This window comes from Ailuropoda melanoleuca, chromosome X (assembly GCF_002007445.2).
Source record: "Ailuropoda melanoleuca isolate Jingjing chromosome X, ASM200744v2, whole genome shotgun sequence".
In the NCBI taxonomy this organism is placed as follows: domain Eukaryota; kingdom Metazoa; phylum Chordata; class Mammalia; order Carnivora; family Ursidae; genus Ailuropoda; species Ailuropoda melanoleuca.
The window spans coordinates 98,246,759-98,272,133 of record NC_048238.1 but is presented as its reverse complement, the minus strand read 5'-3'; the positions used below and the strand labels follow the sequence as shown (position 1 = coordinate 98,272,133).

The 25,375-nt window shown below is 41.0% G+C and overlaps 1 protein-coding gene across 3 annotated transcripts in view; it reads right to left on the bottom strand.

The window, feature by feature from the left end:
* LOC100469088 (transmembrane 9 superfamily member 2) overlaps positions 1–24,884 on the bottom strand; it is a 69,331-nt gene extending 44,447 nt beyond the window's left edge. For 2 of the 3 annotated variants that reach the window (XM_011225832.3, XM_034649390.1), the window contains exons 1-7: positions 24,617–24,884; positions 23,063–23,130; positions 21,886–21,979; positions 19,244–19,371; positions 18,894–19,020; positions 8,688–8,815; positions 3,139–3,250 (exon numbers count right to left, since the gene is read on the bottom strand). In XM_011225832.3, coding sequence (XP_011224134.1) covers positions 3,139–3,250; positions 8,688–8,815; positions 18,894–19,020; positions 19,244–19,371; positions 21,886–21,979; positions 23,063–23,130; positions 24,617–24,805 — 846 coding nt within the window. In that variant the 5' untranslated portion in view covers positions 24,806–24,884. Of the gene's footprint in view, positions 1–3,138; positions 3,251–8,687; positions 8,816–18,893; positions 19,021–19,243; positions 19,372–21,885; positions 21,980–23,062; positions 23,131–23,481; positions 23,556–24,616 lie in introns of all 3 variants that reach the window. The other variant, XM_034649391.1, reaches the window with a different exon arrangement.
* Between the last annotated feature and the right edge of the window lie 491 nt (positions 24,885–25,375).

The following is a 25,375-nucleotide window of genomic DNA, read 5'->3' as shown; positions in this document are numbered from 1 at the left end:
AATATAACAGCCCTTTCATATAGCAAGCCAGAATGGTAGAGTAGAAAAGCTATGAGTCCGGGGGCCAGGCAGACCTGACTGAATAACACTTCCACCTCCTGCCAGCTATGATCTTGAGAAAATTACTTCATCTCGCTGGGCTTCAGGATCCTCTTTTATAAAATGGATATAACCACACACGGGTTACATAGGGACAGAAGCAAGGCATCCCCAACCTGGAATTGCTTTCCGAATGAGATTAGGAAAAAATCGTGTTGTAATGGCTGTCAGGCCATCTATAGAAATGACACAAACTGAGCACAATTTGTAAATATTTGAAGAAATTTGAGACCTAATCCCAAATAATGTGACTAGGGTTTGGTCTCAAGAAAGCACGTCTAAAGCTTTAAGAAATAAGCCTTTTATACAAAAACAAGTATGATCAAAGCAGAATAAAAAATATGAGATACAGTCTTTAAAAAAAACTAAAAAGAGAAATGTATAGATCTAGATATAGTCATAAAAGGTTTTCCTTATAAAAGGAAAGCCCCAATGTTAATCTTTTGGTGAAGCACCTCTAATACTGTCCAGGGCTGAGTCCCTAACCCATGAATATAAACATTTGGTCCATGGGCAAGCAGAGCACTAGAGTGCCATGAATATCATCCTTTCATACCCATTTCCCTTTGCTCTGGGGTCCTATGCTCACCAAGAAACTTTCTATTTATTCTGTTCTATTTATATTCGCTTTCTCACATATTATTTTAACAGGCAGATGTGCTAACCAGCTAACATGAATGGTGTGGTCTGCTAGGCATTTATATTTCTCCATGTAAATTAATAAATCGATATTCTGGTTTATACATTGGACCCTTAGGAGTTTGCTTAATATGACTCAATCTTCCTTTGGTATACTCACAGAATTAAAACTCTGAAGCAAGATTTTAAAAAATTGACAAAAACCTAGAACTGCTGTGTGTGTGAGGCAACAACAGATCCTCAGGCCCAGAAACTTGTCTGGACAAGAATTCAGCAATGTGTTACCAAATATGTACAGCCTTTTACTGAAATAATCCTACTGCTGGGTATTTAACTTTGGGAGATAATCACACAAGGAAAAAAGTAAGAATGTTCATTAAAGCATTGTTTATAGTAATTAAAAATTAGACATTTGGGTCATTCTTATCAATCGTACACTAAGTAAATCAACTATGGCCTGCACACTGTGTAGTAGGGGGTGTCTAGGTGGCACAGTCGGTTAAGCATCCAACTCTTGATTTCAGCTCAGGTCATGATATCAGGGTCATGGGATCAAGCCCCACCTGGGGCTCCGTGCTCAGCACAGAGTCTGCTTGAGACTCTTTCTCCCTCTCCCCTGCCCCTCCCAACCCCACCTCTCTCTAAAATAAAAATAAATCTTTAAAAAAATTTTTTAAATGGGGCACTTGGGTGGCTCAGTCAGTGAAGTGTCTGCCTTCAACTCAGGTCATGATCTCAGGGTCCTGGGATCGAGCCTCATGTGAGGCTCCCTGCTCAGCGGGGGTCTGCTCCTCCCTCTCCCTCTGCCTGCCTCTCTCAAACAATTAAATAAATTATTTTAAAACTTTTAAAAATAAATGTACTAAGTAGTAAATAAAAAGAAGGATGTGACTCTATGTTTATTGACATAGAAAGATGTCCATGACATATACATGGAGTGAAAACAGCACATGTAATATCTCATTTGTATAAAATTGCATATTTTTGGTACCACATGCAGTGTTTCCCTTGTATACTCTACAGAACATTATAACCCCATGAGTTCTACCATAATCTACAAAATGCCATGTATCATAATCATCTTTTGAAAATTCACAGTGCTTTTTAACATAATGAGTACTCTTGATGTCATTGTTTTAACATTGTTTAATTTAGCATTATCCAAAGTAACCTCATCATAGAATCCCTTTTTCACATAACACTTTTGAAAATACAAAGCAAAAATAAATAAAACAGGGATGCCTGGCTGGCTCAGTCGTTAAGTGTCTGCCTTTGGCTCAGCTCGTGATCCCAGGGTCCTGGGATTGAGCCCTGCATCTGGCTCCCTGCTCAGCGGGAAGCCTGCTTCTCCCTCTCCCACTCCCCCTGCTGGTATTCCCTCTCTGTGTCTCTCTCTGTCCAGTAAATAAATAAAATCTTTAAGTAAATAAATAAATAAACAAACAAACAAACAAACATGAAGCAATGAGTTTCCAGAAAAGCCTTTGGGAAACATGGGCATCAGAGAGCTGATAGGTTATTCACCAGAATGTTAATAGTCAGTGTGTATATCTACCTAGCTTCCCAAAATACATACCACTTCATAAAAACAGCTACTTACAAAAGAAAAATGACAGATGTAGAAACAATAATGAATGCCATATGTTGCGGACCTACTGTGTGTCATGCTAAGGTCTTTACATATTCTGAAAATGAGGACGAAATGACATAAGAAAAAAAAATTGAGCCTGAGATCACATGACTTACCTAAGCTCACACCTCTAGTAAGTGGCCAAGCCTCAATTTGAACCACAGGTCAGTCTGAGCCTGATAAGGATGTTCTTTTTGGGGTGCCTGGGTGTCTCAGTTGGTTAAGCATCTGACTCTTGATTTGGGCTCAGGTCATGATCTCAGGGTCGTGGGATTGAGCCCCACATCAGGCTCTGCACTCAGCTCGGGGTCTGCTTGAGACTCTCTCTCTCCCTCTGCCCCTGCCTCCCCTTTCTCTCTCGAATAAATAAAATGTCCTTTTTTTTTTAAAGGATGCTCTTTTCACTGCATGATACTCTCTCTCTTCCACAACATACTCTTCATTTAAGGTCCTACTTGGGCAGCCTGCCAGCCTGCCAACCCCAGGCGACACCCCTCTGGTTTCCCACATACTTCATTCAAATTTCCACATAAAATAAGAGAAAGTAAGTTATCTGACACAGTACCTTAAATGTGGGAGATTTAATACAGAATTCCTTTCACGATTGTCCTCTGACTGGTTTTAATATAAAGAACTTACCTACTTTCCTGGGCTCTTACCTGTGTTATAAAACTTAGATGATGAAAATTAAGGCTTTACTATTAATGAAGTATATGGTATTTATATACTTGATTTGGAACAAAAGTAAAATGATGTCATGGAATACTTACTTCAAATCTCACGGAGTAAGTGTAGGTTACTCTCAAATTCTCTGTATGTTCTCTGGGAATTTCCATAGGGGGTCCACTGCAAGTTAGGTGGTTTTCATCTGAATGCTTGTAGCTAAGAAAAGAGAGGGGAAAGGAAGAGAAAGGAATTTTTATGCCAAACTGCCACTGTAAATTTCCAGTTCATGGCTATACAGGCATGTAACAATAGCAGACTGAAAAAAAATATGCCTTCCATTATATTTCATATTTAAAACTATGACTTAAAATACTTTTGCTTCTAAATGTCCCTAACGCTCAAATGAGACTCAATATATTGCCCCAAAATGCAACACAGTTACCCCCGCTTTTCCGAAGCTCACTTTATGTCACTTCGCTTTAACAAAAGACCTACATTAGTACCTGTTTTCACGAACTAACTGAAAGAAAGGCGAAGACGATTTTCACTTTTACGAAAAATCAAAAAGAGGATTCAGCATCGCTTTGGCAGGGAGCCATCATAAAGGCAGCTCGCACCCCAGCAGCGGGAGTGGCACCACCCAGCCCCTGCCCCGGAAACTACACAGCATTTTCACACCAAGCCACCAATGCTTTGATCTGTGTCTGTGAGCATCTGTGCTTTATCTCGGTTTACTTTGTAAGATGTGTCTTCGGGTATCAGCAAAGCCTAAGAGAGGTGATTTGGGGGGTCTGGGAAGGCTCACAAATTTTTCCATATAAATTAATGGCAATTGCTTCTACACTTTGGTATTTCAGCTTCCAAAAGCTTTCATAGGAACACTCTACTTTCGGATAGCAGGGGAAAACACGTCCCTAAGAACCTTCTCATAGGGCACCTGGCTGGTTCAGTCAGTAGAGCGTGCAACTCTTGATCTCAGAGTTGTAAGCTCAAGCCCCATGTTGGATGTAGAGATGACTTAAAAATAAAATCTCAAAAAAAAAAGAACCTTCTCTTTGGCTGTGGATAGATTTCTTAAAGTCCTTCTATTAGCAAATGGCTTTATTTCTCATTTTTCATCTCATCCTTCTCCAATATATTAAACAACCTATCTTGTAATCTTAGCTATAGGCTTAGAAAACCAAATAGGTGAAACAAATCATATTTATGAGCAGACAGAGATCTGAGGGCCTACTGTGTGTAAAATGCCACGCTTAGTGATGAAAGGTAATGAGGACATAATCTATGCAAACCTTTTGTATTTGAAAAAGATGATTATAAACAATAGAAGATGGAAAGAAAAACTAAAGAAGTGTGAAACTAAACAGGACTGTTGAAGCTAACAACTGCCTGGTCAGGAATAAAGAGACTGTAATATTACTTGAAAAATAAAAGAGGAATAAAGGGGAGAGAGAAAAATCGAGGGGCGCCTGGCTGGCTCAGTCGTTAAGCGTCTGCCTTCGGCCCAGGGCGTGATCCCAGGGTCCTGGGATCGAGTCCCGCATCGGGCTCCCTGCTCCGCTGGGAGCCTGCTTCTTCCTCTCCCACTCCCCCTGCTTGTGTTCCCTCTCTCACTGGCTGTCTTTCTGTCAAATAAGTAAATAAAATCTTTAAAAAAAAAAAAAAGAAGGGGCGCCTGGGTAGCGCAGTCGTTAAGCATCTGCCTTTGGCTCAGGGCGTGATCCTGGCGTTCCGGGATCGAGTCCCACATGGGGCTCCTCCGTTGGGAGCCTGCTTCTTCCTCTCCCACTCCCCCTGCTGTGTTCCCTCTCTCGCTGGCTGTCTCTCTGTCACATAAATAAATAANCTCCTTGTTCAAAAAAAAAAAAAAAACTTAAAAAAAAAAAAAAAAAAAAAAAAGAAAGAAAAGAAAAAAGAAAAATCGAAAGGAGAAACAGTGGTGCTTCCCTTTTGAATTATTTACTCAACATACAACTTATCCCTTGGTTTCTGTGTAAGGGATAATATGCAATCATTATGGGATGGTTATTTCTACATGTACACGCACAATAAAACCATTCACTCACAATTGCAGGGGTTATTGGCGTGCCCCTCTTCCTATTCATTTTTGTAACCCTAGTTTCTGGCATATGATATGCCCATACTAAGTATTTGTAGGTTGAATTCTATTTAAAGCCAAAATATATTTTAAAACAGCTATGAATTGGGGTGCCTGGGTGGCTCAGTCAGTTAAGTGTCTGACTCTTGATCTCGGCTCAGGTCTTGATCTCAGAGTTGTGAGTTCAAGCCCCAAGTTGGGCTCCACACTAGGTGCGGAACCTACTTTTTTAAAAAAATTAAAAAATAAAAAATAGGGGCGCCTGGGTGGCTCAGTGGTTAAGCATCTGCCTTCGGCTCAGGTCTTGATCCCAGGGTCCTGGGATTGAGCCCTGCATCGAGCTCTCTGCTCAGCGGGAAGCCTGCTTCTTCCTCTCCCACTGCCCCTGCTTGTGTTCCCTCTCTCTCTGTCAAATAAATAAATAAAATCTTTCAAAAAAATAAAATTAAATAAAATTAAAAATTAAAAATAAAATAAAACAGCTATGATTAAAGAAATGATCACTGTTAAGGCTACCAATAAAAACATCTATAGAAAAACTTTACATCACCAAATGATAACACATATCAAGGTTTACTATATAAGTATGGGCCTTGAACCCAGCACAGGAAATACCTGCATTTCATATGAGAGAGATCATGCAGCAAAAAGTGTATTAAGTTCTCCAATCAATGTAAAAGCCCTATTTTAAACCACTGGCCTTACATACGGGTTGCATAAGGCCTTCTAGGCCATTTTCACAACTTGGGCCTTGGCTCTAAGTGACATGGGAATTCACTGGAAGATTCTGAGCAGAGGATTGACATGAGCTGACATTTCAAAAGGAATGCTCTGCACGCTGTATTGAGAACAGACTGCTGGAAGACAAGGAGAGAGAGACCGGCGAGGGTGTTGCCATCAGTCAGGTGAGATGGAATGATGTCTTGGACCAGATGATAGCGGTGGAGGTGATGAGAAGGGGTGGATCCTGAATGTATTTTGAGAATAGAGTCCCATGGTCTGCCAAAGGATTGGAATAGATACGGGGTATGAATGAAAAATGATAAAGAGGAGTCAAAGGTGCTGCCACGGTCTGGGGGCCTGAGCAATTGGAAGGATGTAGTTGCCATTTGCTGAGATGGAGAAGACAACAGGAAAAACAGGTTGGAGGGAAGATTACAGGTTCATGTTTGGTCATATTAAAGTTCAAATGTCAGGGCGCCTGGGTGACTCAGTGGGTTAAGCATCTGACTTTGGCTCAGGTCATGATCTCAGGGTCTTAGGGTCCAGCCCTGGGAAGGGAGCCTGCTTCTCCCTCTCCCTCTGTGCCTCCCCCCCACCACTTGTGTGCTCTCCTCTTTCTCAAATAAATATTTTTTTAAAAATTTCAAATGCCTATTAGATATCCATGTGGTCATGTCAAGTAGACAGCTAGATATACAAGTTTACAGATCTAAGAGTCATTGTAGGGTCTAATGCCATGAGATAGGATAAGATTACCAATGTTTAAGTATATATAAAGAAGAAAAGAAGTTCAAAGACTCAGTCCTGAGGCCCTCCAATATGAAGATATCAGAGCAATGAGAAGACTGATAAGCAACCAGTGAGACAGGAGAAAATCAGTGAAGTATGGTAATCCAAGAGCCAAATGAAGCAAGTATTTTAGGAAAAAGAAATGATCAACTATGGTAACCATCAGGGAAATTAGCCAGGTACAGTCCCTAATAGAAAACGCGAGACTGTAGGCCTAGAATACCATTAGGCCTAACTCACTTCTTAGGACCTTGAGCAGACTGCCTAATTCTAACAAAATGATTTATAGCACTGTCCTTGTTCTCAAGGGGCCCACATAAATGACCTTTACAATAATTAGATAAAAGTTTTATTGCGTGAGTACATAAGCTGTTACTAGGAGCCGTGCAGAATAAATATAAGACTAAAAAATTATTTTCTTGGCTTTTTTACTCTGGGTCTGACAATATGAGATATAACCATAAAGCATTAGGTTTGATTTTCATAAAGATGGGACTAACTTCCTGGATGATCACACTTTATATGTTTACTACCCAATGACTTCGAATACGAGCAGCCATCCTGAGTTAGACCTCACAGTCCATCCTCCCAACATTCTACTGCCAGATATCAGAAGTGACAAACACCAAAAAAAAAAAAAAAAAAAAAGCATGGGTGATTTCCCTTGACAATGATTAGTATTTCCTGGCCTCTCCTGGTGGCTATGTTTATTCCCTGTTCACAAATATGCCCTGATCCCTTTAATTCTTCTTGGATTTCCCACCTACAACACTTTGTGATGATAAAAAATCTTCAAAATTTCTACCATAGACATTAATTTCCAAAGAATATCCTTTTACTGAGATAAACCTGAGTTGGAAAGTACCAAAGTTCCTCACCATTTGGGGTCTGTTTAATGAAATCTATAGGCCCTTTTACCCAGAAAAATACATATCAATAAAAATTTCCAGAGTTTGATATATCAGGGACCATATTAAAAATTCCTAATTCAGTCCTCTCCTTTCACAGATGAGGAAATTAAGCCAATGACAGATCAAGTTAACCTACCCAGTGGTCAAAAGCTTGCCACAATACAGTCTCTAACTCTTCTTTCCCTTTGGAAATCATCTGTGCCAGACGGAACAACCTTGGCTGAAGTCAAATAGGGCGGTAGCCTTAAAAACAATGAAGTCTGATCCATTTCTACAAACTTCGGGTTGACTTACAAAATGGAACCAGGAGAGATGAGACTACAATCCAAATTTCCTAATTGCTTGTTCTGTTTCAGAAAACTATACCACATGGACCTTCCTTAACATACTCACAGAAGTTTCAAGGGATAACTTCCTTCCTCCATCCTAGTATTTCAGGTTTCATAATATTTTGCCCATAATGGACCATGATTTTATACATTGTGTGCTGTATTCCCCTGTCGTAGTTGAAAGTTCTAATTTATCCTATAGTTTCGAAGGATCTTAGTCGGAACATTCAAGGTCACCTGTCTAGTCTCTTCCGTAGTGCTGATTGTCCTTTACAACTCATTGAGCACTTACTTACCAGGGACCAGACACTATGCTGGATGCCTAATTATGAATTCTCTAACACCTGGGTCATCTAGGCTCTTTCTATAAACGTCCAGGGATAAAGTACCTGCTAATTCTTGAGATTACTTATTTAATTGTTGGAGAACTCTAATCGTTAGTAGATTCTTCCTTATATTCAGCTGATATCTGCCTAACAGACTCCAGTAATAGACCTGCACTCTGAAGAAACACTAATCTAAATCTAAGCTCTTTGTCACATGGCAGCAAGTAAAGAAGAGAGTTAGGATGTCCTCAATAAGTCTATTCCCTCCCAGATCTGTCAATTCTTCCTCACATTACATGGTATTCAAACGCTAACTATAGGTAGAAGGGAATAAATTGCCTGTTTGATTTTTCAAACTGTATATCTAAGGTTACTTTACATGTGTATCCTAAAAATGAAAGTTCTAGTTGAGAACTTCTACATTCTGAATTAATTTTTAAATTAAGGGAGCTAATTAAAAAGATATTCTATAATTACCTTTGGGGGTCAAGTCTAGCAGCAACCAATCTTGCAATACCCCGATTTCTTTCACTTTCCTTGTGATATGTAATAATAATATCAACATGGTTGAAGAGGTAGAAAGTATTACTTTTGTTGAATTCAGGCTGCAAAAAGACATGAAAATTTTAAAGAAGTTTGAACTTTTCCCAGAAACTAAAAAATATAAAATCTGACCATGGAATTAAAAATGAGATTCACTATAATATTATTGGCTATGTTCCCTATGCTTCTCATCTTCATAACTTATTTATTTTATAACTGGCAGTTTGTACTTCTTAATCCCCCCTTCACCTATTTTGCCCATCCTCCATCCCCCTTCCCTCTGGCTACCACCAGTTCTCCCTCAGAACCCTCAGAAGGAGCCAATGCTGCCTACACCTTGATCTTGGACTTCTAGCCTCCAGAACTATGAGACAATAAATTTCTGTTGGTTTTTTTTTAAGATTTATTTATTTCAGAGAAAGAGAGAGAACATGGGGGGGCAGAGGGAGAGAGAGAATCTCAAGCAGACTCCCCACCGAGCAGGGAGCCCAAAGGGCTTTGCAATATAAGTGTTGAAATTAGACAGCATTTACTAGCTATATGACCACAGAGAAGTCATTTAACCTCTTTGAGCCTCAGTTTCCTCTTTTTAAAACTGGGAACAATAAGGGCACCTTGGTAGCCCATTTGGTACAGCATGTAACTCCTGATCTCAGGGTCATGAGTTTGAGCCCCATGTTGGGTGTCGAGATTACTTATAAAAATATCTTTTTAACTAAAAAAAAAAATGGGGACTATAATAGGATTGCTCATACAATGGTTGAAGATGAAATAGAATAATGTATGTAAAGTATTTAGTGCAGTGCTTGGCATAGGAAGCCTTCAATAAATATTAGCTATTACATTACCCAAGCCCTTCAATCTTCAGAAAATGAATCCAACTGAACCTTGTCAATTACCATATTGAGTAATCTACAGCATGCAGGATGCCTAGATTAAGAATTACGGCTCTGCAAATCCCAGAATTGAGGGTGATGGTCCTGGAGGAATTTTAGAGATCCTTTAGTACAATGATAATAGAGAAGAGGGGAAGAGTGATCTTACGGGGGAATATCACAGTCAGCTTGCGGTGGAGAGTAAATACTGCTCGCTGCAGGGCTGTCCATAATTGCAAAGGACTAGAAACCACCAAGACTGTCTATCAACACAGTTAAATGAAATATGGTGTAACCATATAGAGAAATAAAATGCAGCTAGCAGATTTGCATGTCCTAGTATGTAGTATACCATGTACTGGTGTTGGGCGTCCATGACATATACCAAGCAGCCCAGCGTTGTGGTCAAGGATGTGCTCTCCATAGTCAAACTGTCTAGGTTGGAAGCTCAGGTATGGCATATAGTAGCCTGTGTGACCAAGTCGCTTAGCCTCTCAGTGTCTCAGTTTCCACACCTATGATGTAGAGATCATAAGAGCACTTCTCTTCATGGGTGCTGTGAGGATGAAACTAACCCATGAAAAGCAGCTCAACCAGCCTTGGGCATAAAGTACCCAATATGAGAGGTAAAGTGGTAACAAGGCCCTGAAGGATCCGTATCCTACTTGTCTCTCCAGACTCATCTGCTGCCACAGCCTCTACTGGTAACCAGCTAAATGACTACAAAGAATTCTTTATTCTATGCTCTCATAGCACTCAGCTCAGATCTCAGCCACTCACGGACCACATCAAATTGTAGTTCGTGTATTTCCATGTTTACATCCCCTAGTCAGTTGTGTTCCCCCAGTAGATCACAAGGCTAGGAACTTTGCTTCATTCATTCATTCATTCATTCATTCATTCAGCAAATATTTTTGAACATCTATTATGTGCCAGGCACTTCTTCTTAACTATGCCCTAAGAGCTAACATCCTACAGGAGTTGAAATAATACAAGAGGTAGTTTCGTACGTTGCAGAGAGAACAGAATTTGAACCAAAAAACGCTGGGATGGGGTGCCTGGGTGGCTCAGTTGGTGAAGCATCTGCCTTTGGCTCAGGTCATGATCCTGGAGTCCTGGGATTTAGTTCCGCAGGGAGCCTGCTTCTCCCTCTGGCCTCTCTCTGTCTCTCACGAATAAATAAATAAAATCTTTTTTAAAAAAAACCACTGGGATGCACTTCATATTTTGCCACATATAATCTTTTGTACATCAGTCTTTCTTGGCCTTAGTTTACTTAAAATGGGGATACCATCACTTACTGCATAGAATTGTTACGTGGATGAAGTGAGAGATTACAGAGAAAGAACTGGCATGGCACCTGGTGCAGAATAAGGAGATCATTAAATGCTAGTTTCCTTCCTACTAGATGTTAAAATTGTGCTTGAAAACTTCAACTAGATTTCCAATTCCAATCCAATTTGGGCTAAATCTCCAGCTGAAAACTACAAATGGTAAATATAACAAATACCTTCATAAAAGCAACATGAACATAGAATGTACAACACCAGAAGTAAACCCTAATGGAAACTACAGACATTGGGTGTCAATGTAGGTTCATCAGTTGTATAAAATGTACCACTCCAGGGGCGCCTGGGTGGCACAGCGGTTGGGCGTCTGCCTTCGGCTCAGGGCGTGATCCCGGCGTTGTGGGATCGAGCCCCACGTCGGGCTCCTCCGATATGAGCCTGTTTCTTCCTCTCCTACTCCCCCTGCTTGTGTTCCCTCTCTCGCTGGCTGTCTCTATCTCTGTCGAATAAATAAATAAAATCTTTAAAAAAAAAAATGTACCACTCTGGGGCGCCTGGCTGGCTCAGTTGGTACAGCATGTGACTCTCAATCTTGGGGTTGTAAGTTCAAGCCCCATGTTGGGTGTAGAGATGACTTAAAAATAAAATCTTTTTAGGGGCTCCTGGGTGACTCAGTCATTTGTCTGACTCTTGGTTTCGGCTCAGGTCATGATCTCAGGGTCCTGAGATCAGGCCCCACATTGGGCTCTGCGCTCAGCACACAGTCTGCTTGTCCCTCTCCCTCTGCTCCTCCCCCAGCTCGCGCTTTCTCTCTCTCTCTCTCTCTCTAATAAATAAATAAAACCTTAAAAATAAAATATTTTTAATTTTGTTAAATAAAATATACTACTCTGGTGGGGGAGGTTGATAATGGGGGAAGCTATGTATATATGGGGGCAGAGGGTATATGGGAACTGTCTATACATTTCCTCTTAATTTTGCTGTGAACCTAATCCTGCTCTAAAAAATGAAGTCTTTTAAATTAAAAACAAAAATAAAACATGAGCTGACAAGAAAGTAAAGAATTGCCATGCCAAATGCTAAGGGAAAGCAGGAAGTCGGAGAGGTAAGCTGGGTGAGAGAGCACTGATGCTGCTATTACCCTGTGGAAACTGCTGATCTGAGCAAACGTGGGTAGCCTCATGGGATAGGGAGGAGAGAACTCAGGGAGGGTCCTCCCAGGTGAGAAGGCTAACATGAGACCCTCTCCACATTAAGCCGAGACCACGGACCCCTCGCAAAAGCAAGACCCTCAGGGTAAAGATGAGCCAGAAGTAAGCCTTCTCCACGCCCCCAATGGACTATAGGGAATACGGCCTTCATGCTAAACAGAAAAGGGGAGTGGGGAAACTGCCCTTGAACAGCTGTTGCCACAGGCCAGCCCTCACACAGATTTGCACTGTGGATTCCCATCACCAAAGTGGCCCCAGAAAATTCAAGTTGTGAATTTGCTTTAAGGTAGTCCCAGACTGGTATTTCCCAAAGATGCTTTGCAGAAGTAAATGAACGTCTTCTCTGGAGGAAACTACTTTGACTCTAGGACTCAAACTTCACAAACAGTTTTTTTAGAGATCGGGGCAGGGGGGGTGCGGTTGGGGGCAGAGGGAGAGGAAGAATCTCAAGCAGGCTCCATGCCCAGTGCAGAGCCAGGCATGGGGCTCGATCTCACGACCCTGAGACCATGATCTGAGCTGAAATCAAGAGTCAGACACCTAACTGACTGAGCCACCCAGGCACCCCATCAGAAGCGTATTTAAAAGTACCTACAATTACTATACTTTAAAGAAGTAAAATACAAGCATGACAGCATGTGCATGAAATAGAAAAATATAAAATAGTGACTCAGCAAATTTGTTTCCTTTTTTTTTCTCAAGTTTTATTTAAAGTCTAGTTAGTTAACACACAGTGCAATATTGGTTTCAGGAGTAGAATCCAGTGATTCCTCACTTACATACAACACCCAGTGCTCATCACAACACGTGCCCTCAATGCCTACGCTTATAAGAGAAGAAACAAGGGCACCTGGGTGGCTCAGCCAGTTAAGTGTCTGCCTTCAGCTCAGGTCATGATCTCAGGGTCCTGGGATCGAGCCCCACATTGGGCTCCCTGCTGAGCCCTGAGAAGCCCTGCTTCTCCCTCTCCCTCTGGCTCCACTCCCCCTGCTTGTGCTCTCTCTCTCCATCAAATAAATGAATAAAATCTTTTAAAAAAATAAGAGAAGAAACAAGTGAAGAAGAAAATGTACAGATTAGGAGATAGGCCAGAACACAGCACAGAAAAAAAATGGAAAATACAGAAGGGAGGTTAAGAGGCATGGAAGAGAAAATAAAAACATTCGACACAGCTTTAATTGGAGTCTGAAAAGGAAAGAAGAAAGTATCTGACAATGGCTGAGAATTCCAGAACTGATAAGAGGCACCAATACAAGAAACTCCAAAAATTACAAAGAAGATTAAAAACAAAGCAAAACAAAAATCTATAACTAGACACATAATCACGAAGTTGCATGAGACCCTCTAAAGAAAGAGGTGACTAACAATTTCATTTCATAAAATGCCACCAATTCTAAAACATTATTTGAGGGGCACCTGGGTGGCACAGTCAGTTAAACATCTGACTCTTGGTTTCGGCTTGGATCGTGGGATCGAGCCTCGTGTTGGGGGCTCCATGCTCAGCTTCAAATCTGCTTAGAGCTCTCTCCTTCTGCCCCTCCCCCCACATTCTATCTCTGTCTCTCAAATAAATAATGTTTTTAAAAAACATGATTTTATGTGCGGCTAAGAGAAAACATTGTCAATTAAACTTTGACAAGCCATCATCTGAAAGGGACACATCCTGATTTCATAAATATTAAAACATGGGAAAATATGAGTTTTAGAATCAATAAAATGTGGTATATAAAAATAATAAACAAAGCATAAAATAAGAGAAGTGAGACCAAGTGTCATATCAGTAATTGTAAATGGGCTTAACTCACCTATTAAGAGGAAAAGGGCTTTCAGAAGATAGCACAAATTCAAATTCAACAATTTTGTTGTATACAAATTCAACAATATGTTGTATACAAGAGATACATCTAAAACAAAGAGGTTCTGAAAAGTTAAGAAGGGACAGGCAAAGTTACACCAAAGGAATGTAGGCAAAAAAAAGCAAGGGAGTTGGACTTCCTCCTCCTGACGCGATAATAATGCAAGACCAGATTTATCCTTTCACTTTAAATAACCAAAAAAAAAATGGGAAAAATATATGAAGACAACATTTTTTAGACCTCAGACAACAAAGCACTTTAAGAGACTGATCACTGGGGCACCTGGGTAACTCTTGATTTCTGCTCAGGTCATGACCTCGGGGTCCTGGGACCGAGCCCCAAATTGGGCTCCATACTCAGTGGGGAGTCTGCTTGGGATTCTCTCTCCCTCTCCCTCTGCTCCTCCTCTCTCTCTTTCTGCTCTCTCTCTCTCAAATGAATAAATAAATCTTTTTTTTTTTTAAAAAGAGACTGATTACCAGGAGAAAGGCAACAAATAAGGTGAGCCCTACTATGGTTGCAAGCTTACTTCCCAGGGAGAATTTCCAGGCTGTGGTGCAAGGAAAGGGTACCCAAGCAGAGCCCTGCAGTCTCCGGAATTGAGGAGACCAAGTTCACAGTCCAGGGATGGCCAGAGGCTAGATGGTGTGGGGCAGAATACCAGAGAGAAGAGAGCCACACACAGATTTCCGGAGCTATGCAGAAGGCTCTGTCATCACGGTACTCATCGGTATATGCGCACAAAGTGTGCCACTCATGACTTCTTGCCCCTCATCTCCGAATTCATTCCTTTTGGCCTCTATGAAAATTATCTAGGCCCTTTAAAAATTTTTCCTTTGTGGGTGCCTGGGTGGCTCCGCTGGCTCAGGTCATGATCTCAGGGTCCTGGGATCGAGTCCTGCATCAGGCTCCCTGATCAGTGGGGAGTCTGCTTCTCCCTCTCCCTCTGCCTGCTGCTCCCCCTGCTTGGGCACTCTCTCTCTCTCAAATAAATAAATAAAATCTTTTTAAAAAATTGTTTTCCTTTGCAAGAAGGCATTGAATGGAGTGTAGCCAGTAGAGAGTGCCAGACAGACATTACCAGGGAGAAGAGTTTTGTTTTTCTGGTTGAGGGGAGCTCACTCCACACGCCCCTGTTTCTCTAGTGGACACAACCTTCAAAGAATTAACGGATCCATGTGTCACAACAAAAAGAGAGGCAAAAAGACATCAGGGTCGGGGAGGGAGAGAGGGATGAATAGGCAGAAGGCAGAACACGAAGATTTGTAGGGCAGTATGACTGCTCAGTATAATACCATAGCTGTAGATACATGTCCTTATACCTTCGTCCAAACCCATAAAATGTACAACACCGAGAGTGAACCCTACTAAAAACTATGCTCTCGGGGTGATAATGGCATATGAATGTAGGTTTATCGGTTGTAAGAAATGTACCACACTCTGGTGAGTGATGTTGATCATGAGGGACGCTATGCACGTGTGGGCGCAAGGGGTCCATGGGAAATCTCTGTACCTGCCTCTCAACTTTTCTTTGAACCTAAAACTGATCTAAATAATAAATCTGTTTTGGGGGAGCCTGGGTGGCACAGTCGGTTAAGTGTCCGACTCTTGGTTTCGGCTCAGGTCATGGTCTTAGGATTGAGCCCAGCGTCATGCTCCACACTCAGCACAGAGTCAGCTTGTCCCCCCCCCATGCCCCCTCTTCTCTCTTTCTCAAATAAATACATAAAATCTTAAAAACAAAAATAATGATAAATCCATTTGTTAAAAAGGAGACATCATTTGCCTCTTGATAAAAGTACACACCACTACCTTATCTTGCCAAAGAGATCAAACCTGAATCTGATCAAGCCACTGGATCCATCTGCCAGTTTGGCAAGAAATAAAAGAGAACACGCAGCACCGTTTGGATGAATGATACAGGGACAGACAAATGGATAGACATGTGATAAATCAAATATTTTAAAATGCTCATTGGGGGCACCTGGCTGGCTCAGTTGGCAGAGTATGCAACTCTTGATCTTGGGGTCGTGAATTTGAGCCCCATGTTGGGTGTACAGATTACTTAAATAAATAAAACTCTAAAAAAATTAAGATGCTCATGGTAGAATCTAGGTGCTGGGTATATGAGTGTTCACTATATAATGAATTAAGCTTTTCTATGGGTTTGAAATTGCTCATAATAAAAGATTTTTAAAGAGATATATAGGGGTGCCTGTGTGGCTCGGTTGGTGAAGCGTCTGCCTTCAGCTCAGGTCACGATCTCAGGGTCCTGAGATAGAGCCCCACACTGGGCTCCCTGATCGGCAGGGGTCTGCTTCTCCCTCTCCCTCTGACCCCCACTCATGCTCTCTCTCTCTCTAATAAGTGAATAAAATCTTTTCTAAAAAGATATATAAAATGTTCAAGTCTAAACTACAGTATCTAAAACTACAAAAGAAACTTGAGGGAGTGATTAGGGTAAACGTTAGGATAGTGGTAACTTTAGGAAAAGGAAGGATGTTATAAATGGGTAGGGATAGTGGATATCTTTTGGGTGGCTGGCCAAATTCTATTTCCTGACCCGCTTGAGGTTTACAAAGGTGTTCCCCTCATAATAATTCATTAAATTTTATATCTGTTCTGTGTGGTTTTCTATATCTGTATTTCCCAACAAAAAGGCTTTTTTTGAAGTCCATATCCTTTGACTCAGCAATTACCCTTATACGAATTTATCCTAAGGTAATAATTAGACAAGACTACACAGATGTTTGTACAATAATAACTATCATTCGTTGAGTGCCTACTACGTATTAGACACAGCTCCAAGCACTTTTTAAGATTTTATTTAGTTGAGAGATGGAGAGAGAGAGAGCAGGAGTGGAGGAGTGGAGTAGAGGGAGTGGAGGGAGGGGCAGAGGGAGAGGGAGAAGCAGACTCCCCATTGAGCAGGGAGTGACTGGGGCTCATTCCCAGGCCCCTGGGATCATGACCTGAGCCAAAGTCAGATGCTTAACCGACTGAGCCACCCAGGTGCCCCTCTAAGCACCTTATCAGTAGTATCCTATCTATCCTCTCAACAACCCTATGTGGTATATACTACTCTTACTCCCATTTTACAGATGAGACTCAAAGAAATAAAAGAATGTTAAAACCAATGTAATATTGAGTATCAACTATACTTCAATTAAAAAAAAGAAAACAGGGGTGCCTGGGTGGCATAGTTGGTGAAGCATCTGCCTTCAGCTCAGGTCATAATCCCGGGGTTCTGGGATGGAGCCCCATGTCAGGCTCCCTGCTCAGCGAGGAGTCTGCTTCTCCCTCTCCCTCTGCCCCTTCCCCTTCCTGCATGCTCTCTCTCAAATAAATAAAATCTTAAAAAAAGAAAACAGCTATTAAAAACAAAAAATAAATGTTCACTGCAGCATCATTAAATAACGAAAATTTAAAACACCTAATTATGATGAAGTGGATAAAAAATTATGTTCCAGGGGCTGGCTCAGTTGAAAGAGACTCTGACTCTTGATCTCAGAGTCATGAGTTTGAGCCCCACACTGGGTGTAGAGATGACTCAAATAAATAAATAAAAACTTTAAAAAACAATCTTTACAAAAAAGGGGAAAAAATGGGGCTCCTAGCTGCCTCAGTTGGTAGAGCATGACTCTTGATCTCAGGGTTGTAAGTTCGAGCCCCACATTGGGTGTAGAGATTACTTAAAAATAAAAAGCTTTAAAAAAAAATTTAGGGGCACCTGGCTGGCTCAGTCAGAAGCACATGTGACTCTTGATCTCAGGGTCCTGAGTTCAAGCCCCAAGGTAGGTGTAGAGATTACTGAAACTAAATAAACTCAAAAAATTTAATAATATAGGTGCCTCAGATTTGACAAAAATCACCAAGATGGTGCATCAATGACTGAAATTTAAGAAGCACTGCCTTTTCTCTGGAAAGAAACAGTTAAGAATACCATCAGTTAGACAAGCAAGCCAGAAACTGGGCAGTCACCCTACACTCTTCCTTCTCCTTTCCCCTTTGTCCCCAACACTGACCCACGTCAAGTCACTATACAGAAAACAGATTGAAAGCAGCGCTGCCCTGGCTGAGCTCTTTCATGGCCATTCAGCCTCTAAGTCATCCTCCATGGCAGTCCTAAGACACTCCTGTTAGTCTAGGGCCCAGTAGGAGACTGACTGAGAACCACAAGGCAGAACGGTGTGATTGGGACTACCAAGCTCAAAAGATCTGAGTTGGAGTCCTACTTCTACCACTTAACTAGCTGCATGCCTCTAGTCATGTCACAACCTCTCGGAGACTGACTTTTATCACCTGTAAAACGGCAGCAGGAGATCCTAGCAACAGGGCTAGTCTAAGGATGAAATTAATCACTGTATAAAGTAACATACCATTGCTCCCGGCACGTAAGAGTCATTCAATACAATTTTTCTTACAATTGCACACAGGACCTCCCTCTACGACCTGGCTTCTGCCTACCCCCATTTTTGCTTCATCTCTAGCTGTACCTCCCAAACCCCAAAAATTATGCCCACAGACATGCTCGACTCCTCACAGTCCCCCAATCATAGCATCCTGTTTCAGACTTCCAAGCTCTCGATCACACTGATCTCCCTACTAGAAATGCTCACCCACCCATTTATTTTGCAAATACTTTTTCATTCCCTCCATTATATCCTCCTTGTCCCTTAATCTTGTATCATAGGACATTTTAGTGTATTGATTTCTCTATAGGGCTATCTCCTTACTCGGGACTGTGAGCTTCCAGAGGACAGAGACCATATCTACTTGAGTTTGTATTCCCAACACCAAGCCCAAAACCTAGGAGATGGTAGGTGTCCCATTAATGTTTGCTAAGTGACTATAATAGAAAACAAATTATAAGCAACTTGTATTTCTGTAGTAAGTTCTCAACACTTACGTGGATAGCACAAGCATCTTTTGCTTCGTCGTTTTTGGTAATAAAGCATCCTATCGGAAATCCTGGTGTGCAGTACTTTCCATCCTCGATAATGTGACACCATATTACTGGCATATTATCAATAATCCTATAAATATTTAAAAATTAAAAGATTTAAAAATAAAAATAAATACAAGCATTTCACACCAAGCAATACCAACATCATCTTGCATATAAGTTCAAATTTTTAATCGAAGTCACAAAAATAGTATACAATGTCAAGTATCTGTAAAAATTACTTTTTTAAAAAACTACTTCTGAAAGGACTTAAAAAATTGAGTCATGTTATCTCAGTGTTGTGTCAAACCTACCAGTGATGTTGATAATTTAGTTGTATTCCTTTCTTCAAAAAAGCCAGCTTTCTCTTGTGGTCATCGTTTTCACTATCGTAGGATTTTACACAAACTTTTTTACATGTTTCTGTTTTGTTGAAAGAAAACTGTTAAGAAAGAATTAAAATAGTAAGAGATTTGACTAAATTTTATAAAACGAGTGTCACAAACTAAGCATTTTACCTTACAGATAAGACATTTCCTCAGAGACTTCCATTATCCTCAACACCATCTCCTTTGAGTTTCAATTCATACCTGAAATGATTACACTACACACACACAAACACACATGCATGCACGGACGCACAATCACACACAATATGCTTTCACCAGTAAGCAGAAGAATTTGCCTTCTTCAGTAGCATACAAGGTGGGATAGAATGTCCACTGTAGCTTCCTAAAAACCATCCTGATATAGAACCCTTCACTTAAAAGTGGTAACAAAATTGACTGTAGTCACACAATGCTCCGAAAATATTAAAAAAAAATTAAATCGGATACTTCAAGGGGCGCCTGGCTGGCTCAGTCAATACAGCATGTAACTTGATCTCCGGGCTGTGAGTTCAAGCCACACCTTGGACGTAGAGCTTACTTAAAAAAAAATTGGACACTTTAAGTGGGTGAATTATTTGGTATGTGAATATCCTCAATAAAGCTGTTAACAAAAAAGTGATAATAAAATATTTGACACTTTTAATATGAAACCTCTTATTTACAAAGTCTAGCTATCAGGGATTATCCAGGTAAAGTACCAGTGTTACTAACCAGGAAATAATGAGCAAAAATAAACTATGAAAAAGAGTTCTAGTTACCGCCTCATATCCTGAAATCATACAAATATTAACCAAAAAGTTCCCTATTGGCAGCTGAGAAGAACACTGTTGGCTTGCTTTTCTTCCTCTTTCTTTCTTTCTTTCTTTCTTTCTTTCTTTCTTTCTTTCTTTCTTTCTAATACTGTCATGTTCTTCAATTCCAAGGGACAGCATTTCTTGAAAAAGTTCACTTTTCTGTTAGGACAGTGGTACTCCACAGAGATATTTTGTGCAACTCTAATCATCGAAAAGCTAATCCTGACACACAGACCAGAGAAATAGATCAACAGAAAACCCAGAATAGATCTGTACAACTATGTCCATGTGATTTTTGACAAAGGTGCAAAAGCAGCTCAGTGGAGGAAGGACAGTCTTTTCAACAGATTGTGCTGAAGCAACTGGACATCCACAGGCAAAAAAAAAAAAAAAAAAAACCCGAAAAGCAAAAACAAAAAAATCCTGTAATTTCAATCCAAACCTCAGACCTTATACAAAATAACTCAAAAGCGACCACAGACTTAAATATATAAAGTAATTATATAAGTTTTAGAAGAAACCCTAAAAGAAAATCTTCAAGACCTAAAGGCTATGTCATGTCTCCTTAGACTTGACACCAAAAACACAATCCATAAAAAGGAAATTTGATTATTGGACCCCTAAAAACTATTTGCTCTGTGAAAGACTCTGTTAAGAAGATGAAAACACGGGGGCTCCTCGCTTGCTCAGTTGGTAGAGCACGCTACTCTCGATCTCGGAGTCATGAGTTTGCGCCCCACATTGGGTATAGAGATTATTTAAAAATAAAATCTTAAAAAAAGAAAAGATGATGAAAACAAAAGCTACAGACTGGAAAAAAAAACTGTTTGCAAACTACTGTTGCAACAAAGGAATCACACCTAGAATATATAAGGAATTCTGAAAACTCAATAGTAAAGGAATAAACAACCCAAATAGAAAATGGGTAAAAGAGCAGACAGGGGCGCCTGGGTGGCTCAGTCTGTGAAGTGTCTGCCTTCGGCTCAGGTCATGATCCCAAGGTTGTGGAATGGAACCCCGCATCGGGTTCCCTGCTCAGGGGAAGTCTGCTTCTCCCTCTCCTTCTGCTGCTCGCTCTCTCTCTCTCTCTCTGTCAAATAAATGAGTAAAAATCTTTTTTAAAAAGTTTTAAAAGAAGCTAATGCCCGATGTTTTCACAAGTGTATACATAAATTAAAATTGAGCAAACTACATGCTTTTTTAAAAAGCTTTATTTAAGTGATCTCTACACCCCATGTGGGACTCAAACTCACGACCCTGAGACCAAGAGTTGCATGCTCTTCTGACTGAGCCAGCCAGCAGCCCCCAAACTATACACTTCTCAAGATGTGCAGTTCATTGTACTTCAAGCAGACTTCAATGAACTTGGAAAAAAGGAAAAAAGTTAATGCCTTCATAATCATAACTGCTTATGAAAACATCCTTACTTTATCCCCATTACCTATCAAGATATTGAAGGCAAAATCAATAGACAATGACAGTTGAATGACATCTGCTTATACCACCCTACCCGAAATATGCAGGGACAATAAAGTAAACTTTTTTTTCTTTACAAAGCAAAAATAAAATTTGAAAGGCAAACACTTTATGTTTCAAACTACTACCTACTACAGATAGCTCAAGAAGCACATACTCATGCATTCTTCTGGCAACACCACATCCTATCTCCTTTCCTTTAGCTCAACCACCTTTTAAAACAGACTCTTTGCTATAAGTAGCCAATTTCAAAAAGATTCCATTTAAAATAATAGTAAATAAGATCCGCTGAATAACCTTATACGGAGATGATGTTATTCGATCTCCAAATAGTACTTGTCCGAGATTTTCAGAAGGGTTTCTCTTTTCGCAGTCTTGACAGAAGTCAAAGCTAGAGAAGTTCAAGTAAGGTAAAAAAAAAAAAATCAGCAAAGAAATCCATCTTTATAATTTGTCATGCCTCTCCACTGTTAATGGTTGATACTTCTAAAAACATGACCCAGAAGGTGTCTAATTATGATTTATAAACCTCATTATAGATTCCTTTTTAAACTGTTTAACCTCTTACAACTATGAATTCATTATTTAAGATGCTCATGGTATTGCTCTTGACTTTTGAAATGTAGGTAATCACCGTCTTAAAAAAAACTAACAGTATTTTCAGGGTGAAACTTCAAATTACATAAAAATAAGAAAAGAAGACTTTAAAATCTGTACTGATTCTAACCTGAGACATTTAGAAACTGCTGTTACCAGTTCTGATCGAAGGGGAACTTAAACAACAAAATCCCTCCTCAGATACACGCCCACAGATTCCCTCACGAATCAAATGGTTACTACATGAAAAGAATTACAAGTACCTTTAAGTAAATGTGAATATATGAAATTGAATATAAAATGGTAGAAGATAAAATCAATGGTAGGCTTGTGTAATATTTTAAATGCTCATGCTAACACCCTACATTTAAACCTAGTGGTTTAATGAAAATTAGACCTGATTTTACTTCTGTTTAATTAGTGGAAATAAAGTAATACCAAAGGGGGCTACAATCATTTTTCTAAAAAGCACATCATTTGTTGTTATCTCTTAATCTTGATTATGTGAACTAAGCACTTGCGTCCATTAAAAACCTTAGTAGAAACCTCCCTATCCCGTGTTTTAAAAATAAACTACAACTCTGCAATGATTTTTTTAAAGTTCAAAATGTAGTACATTTATAATTTGCTTTTCTTAGAAAAACCAAGTATGGCAACTTCCTAAATTTTTAAGCATTTGCCTCACACTGAAAGCTCTCTATTTTAATCATTTTGTTCCTGTTACCTTTATTACAAAATTACCACCATATTTCTCAATATATCCAGGGCTTTCATTCACTATCTTTAAAAACTTAAAACACATTTAAACACAATATCATAATTATGATGTAACCGCAGTTATAGTATATCAGATTTAATTATAATACTTATAACTTACGTGTTATATTCATAAGGTAGGACAGATTCTGCCGAGTCCAATCTATTTACAAAGAGTGCTACTGATGACTACAGAAAGGAAAGAAAACACTCATTAATAATACAAAATAAGGTAGCACTTGCAAAATACATAATGAAGTAACTGAAAGGTAACTGGGTCTATTGCTCCCATCAATTTATAACTGTGCAATTATAAATTTATAACTTAGTACAGTGTGTTGAAGGACACACAGAAGAGGAATTGGGTCAGAAATCTCTGTCCAGGGGCACCTGGCTGCCTCATTGGGAGCAGCACGTGACTCCTGATCTTGGGGTCTTGGGTTTGAGCCCCAGTTGGGTGTAGAGATGACTTAAATAAATAAACTTTAAAGAAAAGAAAGAAATCTCTACCTAAAGAAAACGAATGATGATAATAATTACCATTTATGGAACGCTGAGTGCCAGATACAGTTGTCAGTGCTTTTCATACATTGTCTCATCTTATTCTCACAAGTCTGAGAGGTAAATAATATCTTGGTGTTTGCAGGTAAAGGGCTCAGGGGAGACAAAAGTGCATTAACAAGAATTAAGGAGCTAAAAAGATCAGAGGAGTGAAGAAATGACACAAACGAAACATGGTGGGGATGTATCTAAGACCACAGTGAGGTGGGTGGGGGGAGGGGTGAAAGAGCTGATGGGGATTAAGTAGCGCACTTGTGATGAGTTCCCCGTCTTTATATGGAAGTGTTGAATCACTAAATTGTACACCTGAAACTAATATAACACTGTATGTGAACTAACTGGAATTTAAATTTAAAAAAAAAAAGACCACAGGGAGTGAGTGCTGAAAGGGAGAGAGTACAAGTGGGACAATAGGAAAGGGAAGAAGAAGGAGAGGAAAGAGCCAAGGAGGGGGAAGGAAAAGAGTTATGACAGAAGGTGAGGAGCTAAGAAAGGTGGAGGAGCAGCCAATAGGGAAGGAGGAACAGAAGGAGCTAAGAATGGCGGTGGAGTAGCAGCCCAGAAAGGAGGAAGCAAGGGGGCGGGCCCAGAGGGAAGAGAAAGAGGGAGGGGTGGAGTCAGGCAGGAGGGGCGGGACCTAGAGGGGAGCGTGTAATGAAGGGGCGGAGCTAAGGGGAGAGAGGCGGAAGGGGCGGGGCCAAGACGCTGGGCGGGGCCGAGAGGGAGGGGCGGGGCAGCGAGGGAACTGGGGAAGGGAGGGGCGGAGCGGAGACAGAGGATAAGAGGAAAAGCTGAGATGAAAAGGAGGGAGCCAAGAGAAATGGGGTAAAAGGAGGAGCTATGAGGGCGGAAGAAGAGTTGAGCGGGAGATAAATGAACGGAGAGTAAGGGGAGGAGCTGAAAGGGAGGGAAAGAGAATCTGGTAAAAAGAGAGGTCCGGATCCTCCAAGTGCGAGGCTCAGAGATAGAGACGCTAAGACACACACCCACAGAGAGGGCTTTGGCATTCTGGGTCGGACGCAAAAGAGCTAGCAACCGTGATCTTCCCCGGTGTGCCCCATACCCCTACCCGAAGCCTTCCCCTCACAGCTCACTGCTTCCCACTGGTCCTCACCTTGCAGGTTGCGGTCTCTTGGGCCTCCTCGCAGAAGTTAACTGGAGCCAGCCCAGGGAGGTAGAAGGCCGCGCTGCGGGTGACCTGAAGCCCCAGGAGCAGCCCCAGAGCCAGCAGCCACCTCAGCCCAGGGAGGGCGAGCCTGAGGCGGCAAGGGTTGGTTCCCACGCGGAAACCATGAGTACCCATTTTAGGAGCCGCCTAGGGCTCTCGGGGGAAACACACTATAGGCGAGATCGAACCAGTGGAGAGAGACGGAGAGGATAAGAACCGTTTCTACCTCCCCCACTCCCCCCATCCCCCACCCTCAGCCTGGCACTTTCCTGCGGTTGGAGGGGCCTCGCGGAGCGGGGGAAGGGGGCAGGGGAGGCCGGCTGAGAGGTCTCAGCATCGCAACATCACAGCTTCACAGGGTGTTGTGTCCTCCCCGAGTTTGCCTCAGTCCCAAAGTAGCAGTGTTACCGCCTCCCACCATCTTCACTTCTTCCTTCGGGGTGGTGGGACAAGAAAGGGAAGAGGGGGAATACCAGGGCCAGGCTGTCCGGTATGGTGGGTGTCAGGCGCTTGAAATGCAGCCAGTCCAAAATTGATGTTCCGGAAGTGTCCAATGCACACCCAGTATCAGAGACTGCATGGAAAAAGAAATGCAAACCTCTGCATTTTTACAGTTTGCACGTCGAAATGATAACACTTTGGGTCAGTTGCATTAAATAAAACATTAAAATTAATTTCACCTGTTTCTTTTTAAAGTGTGTCTGC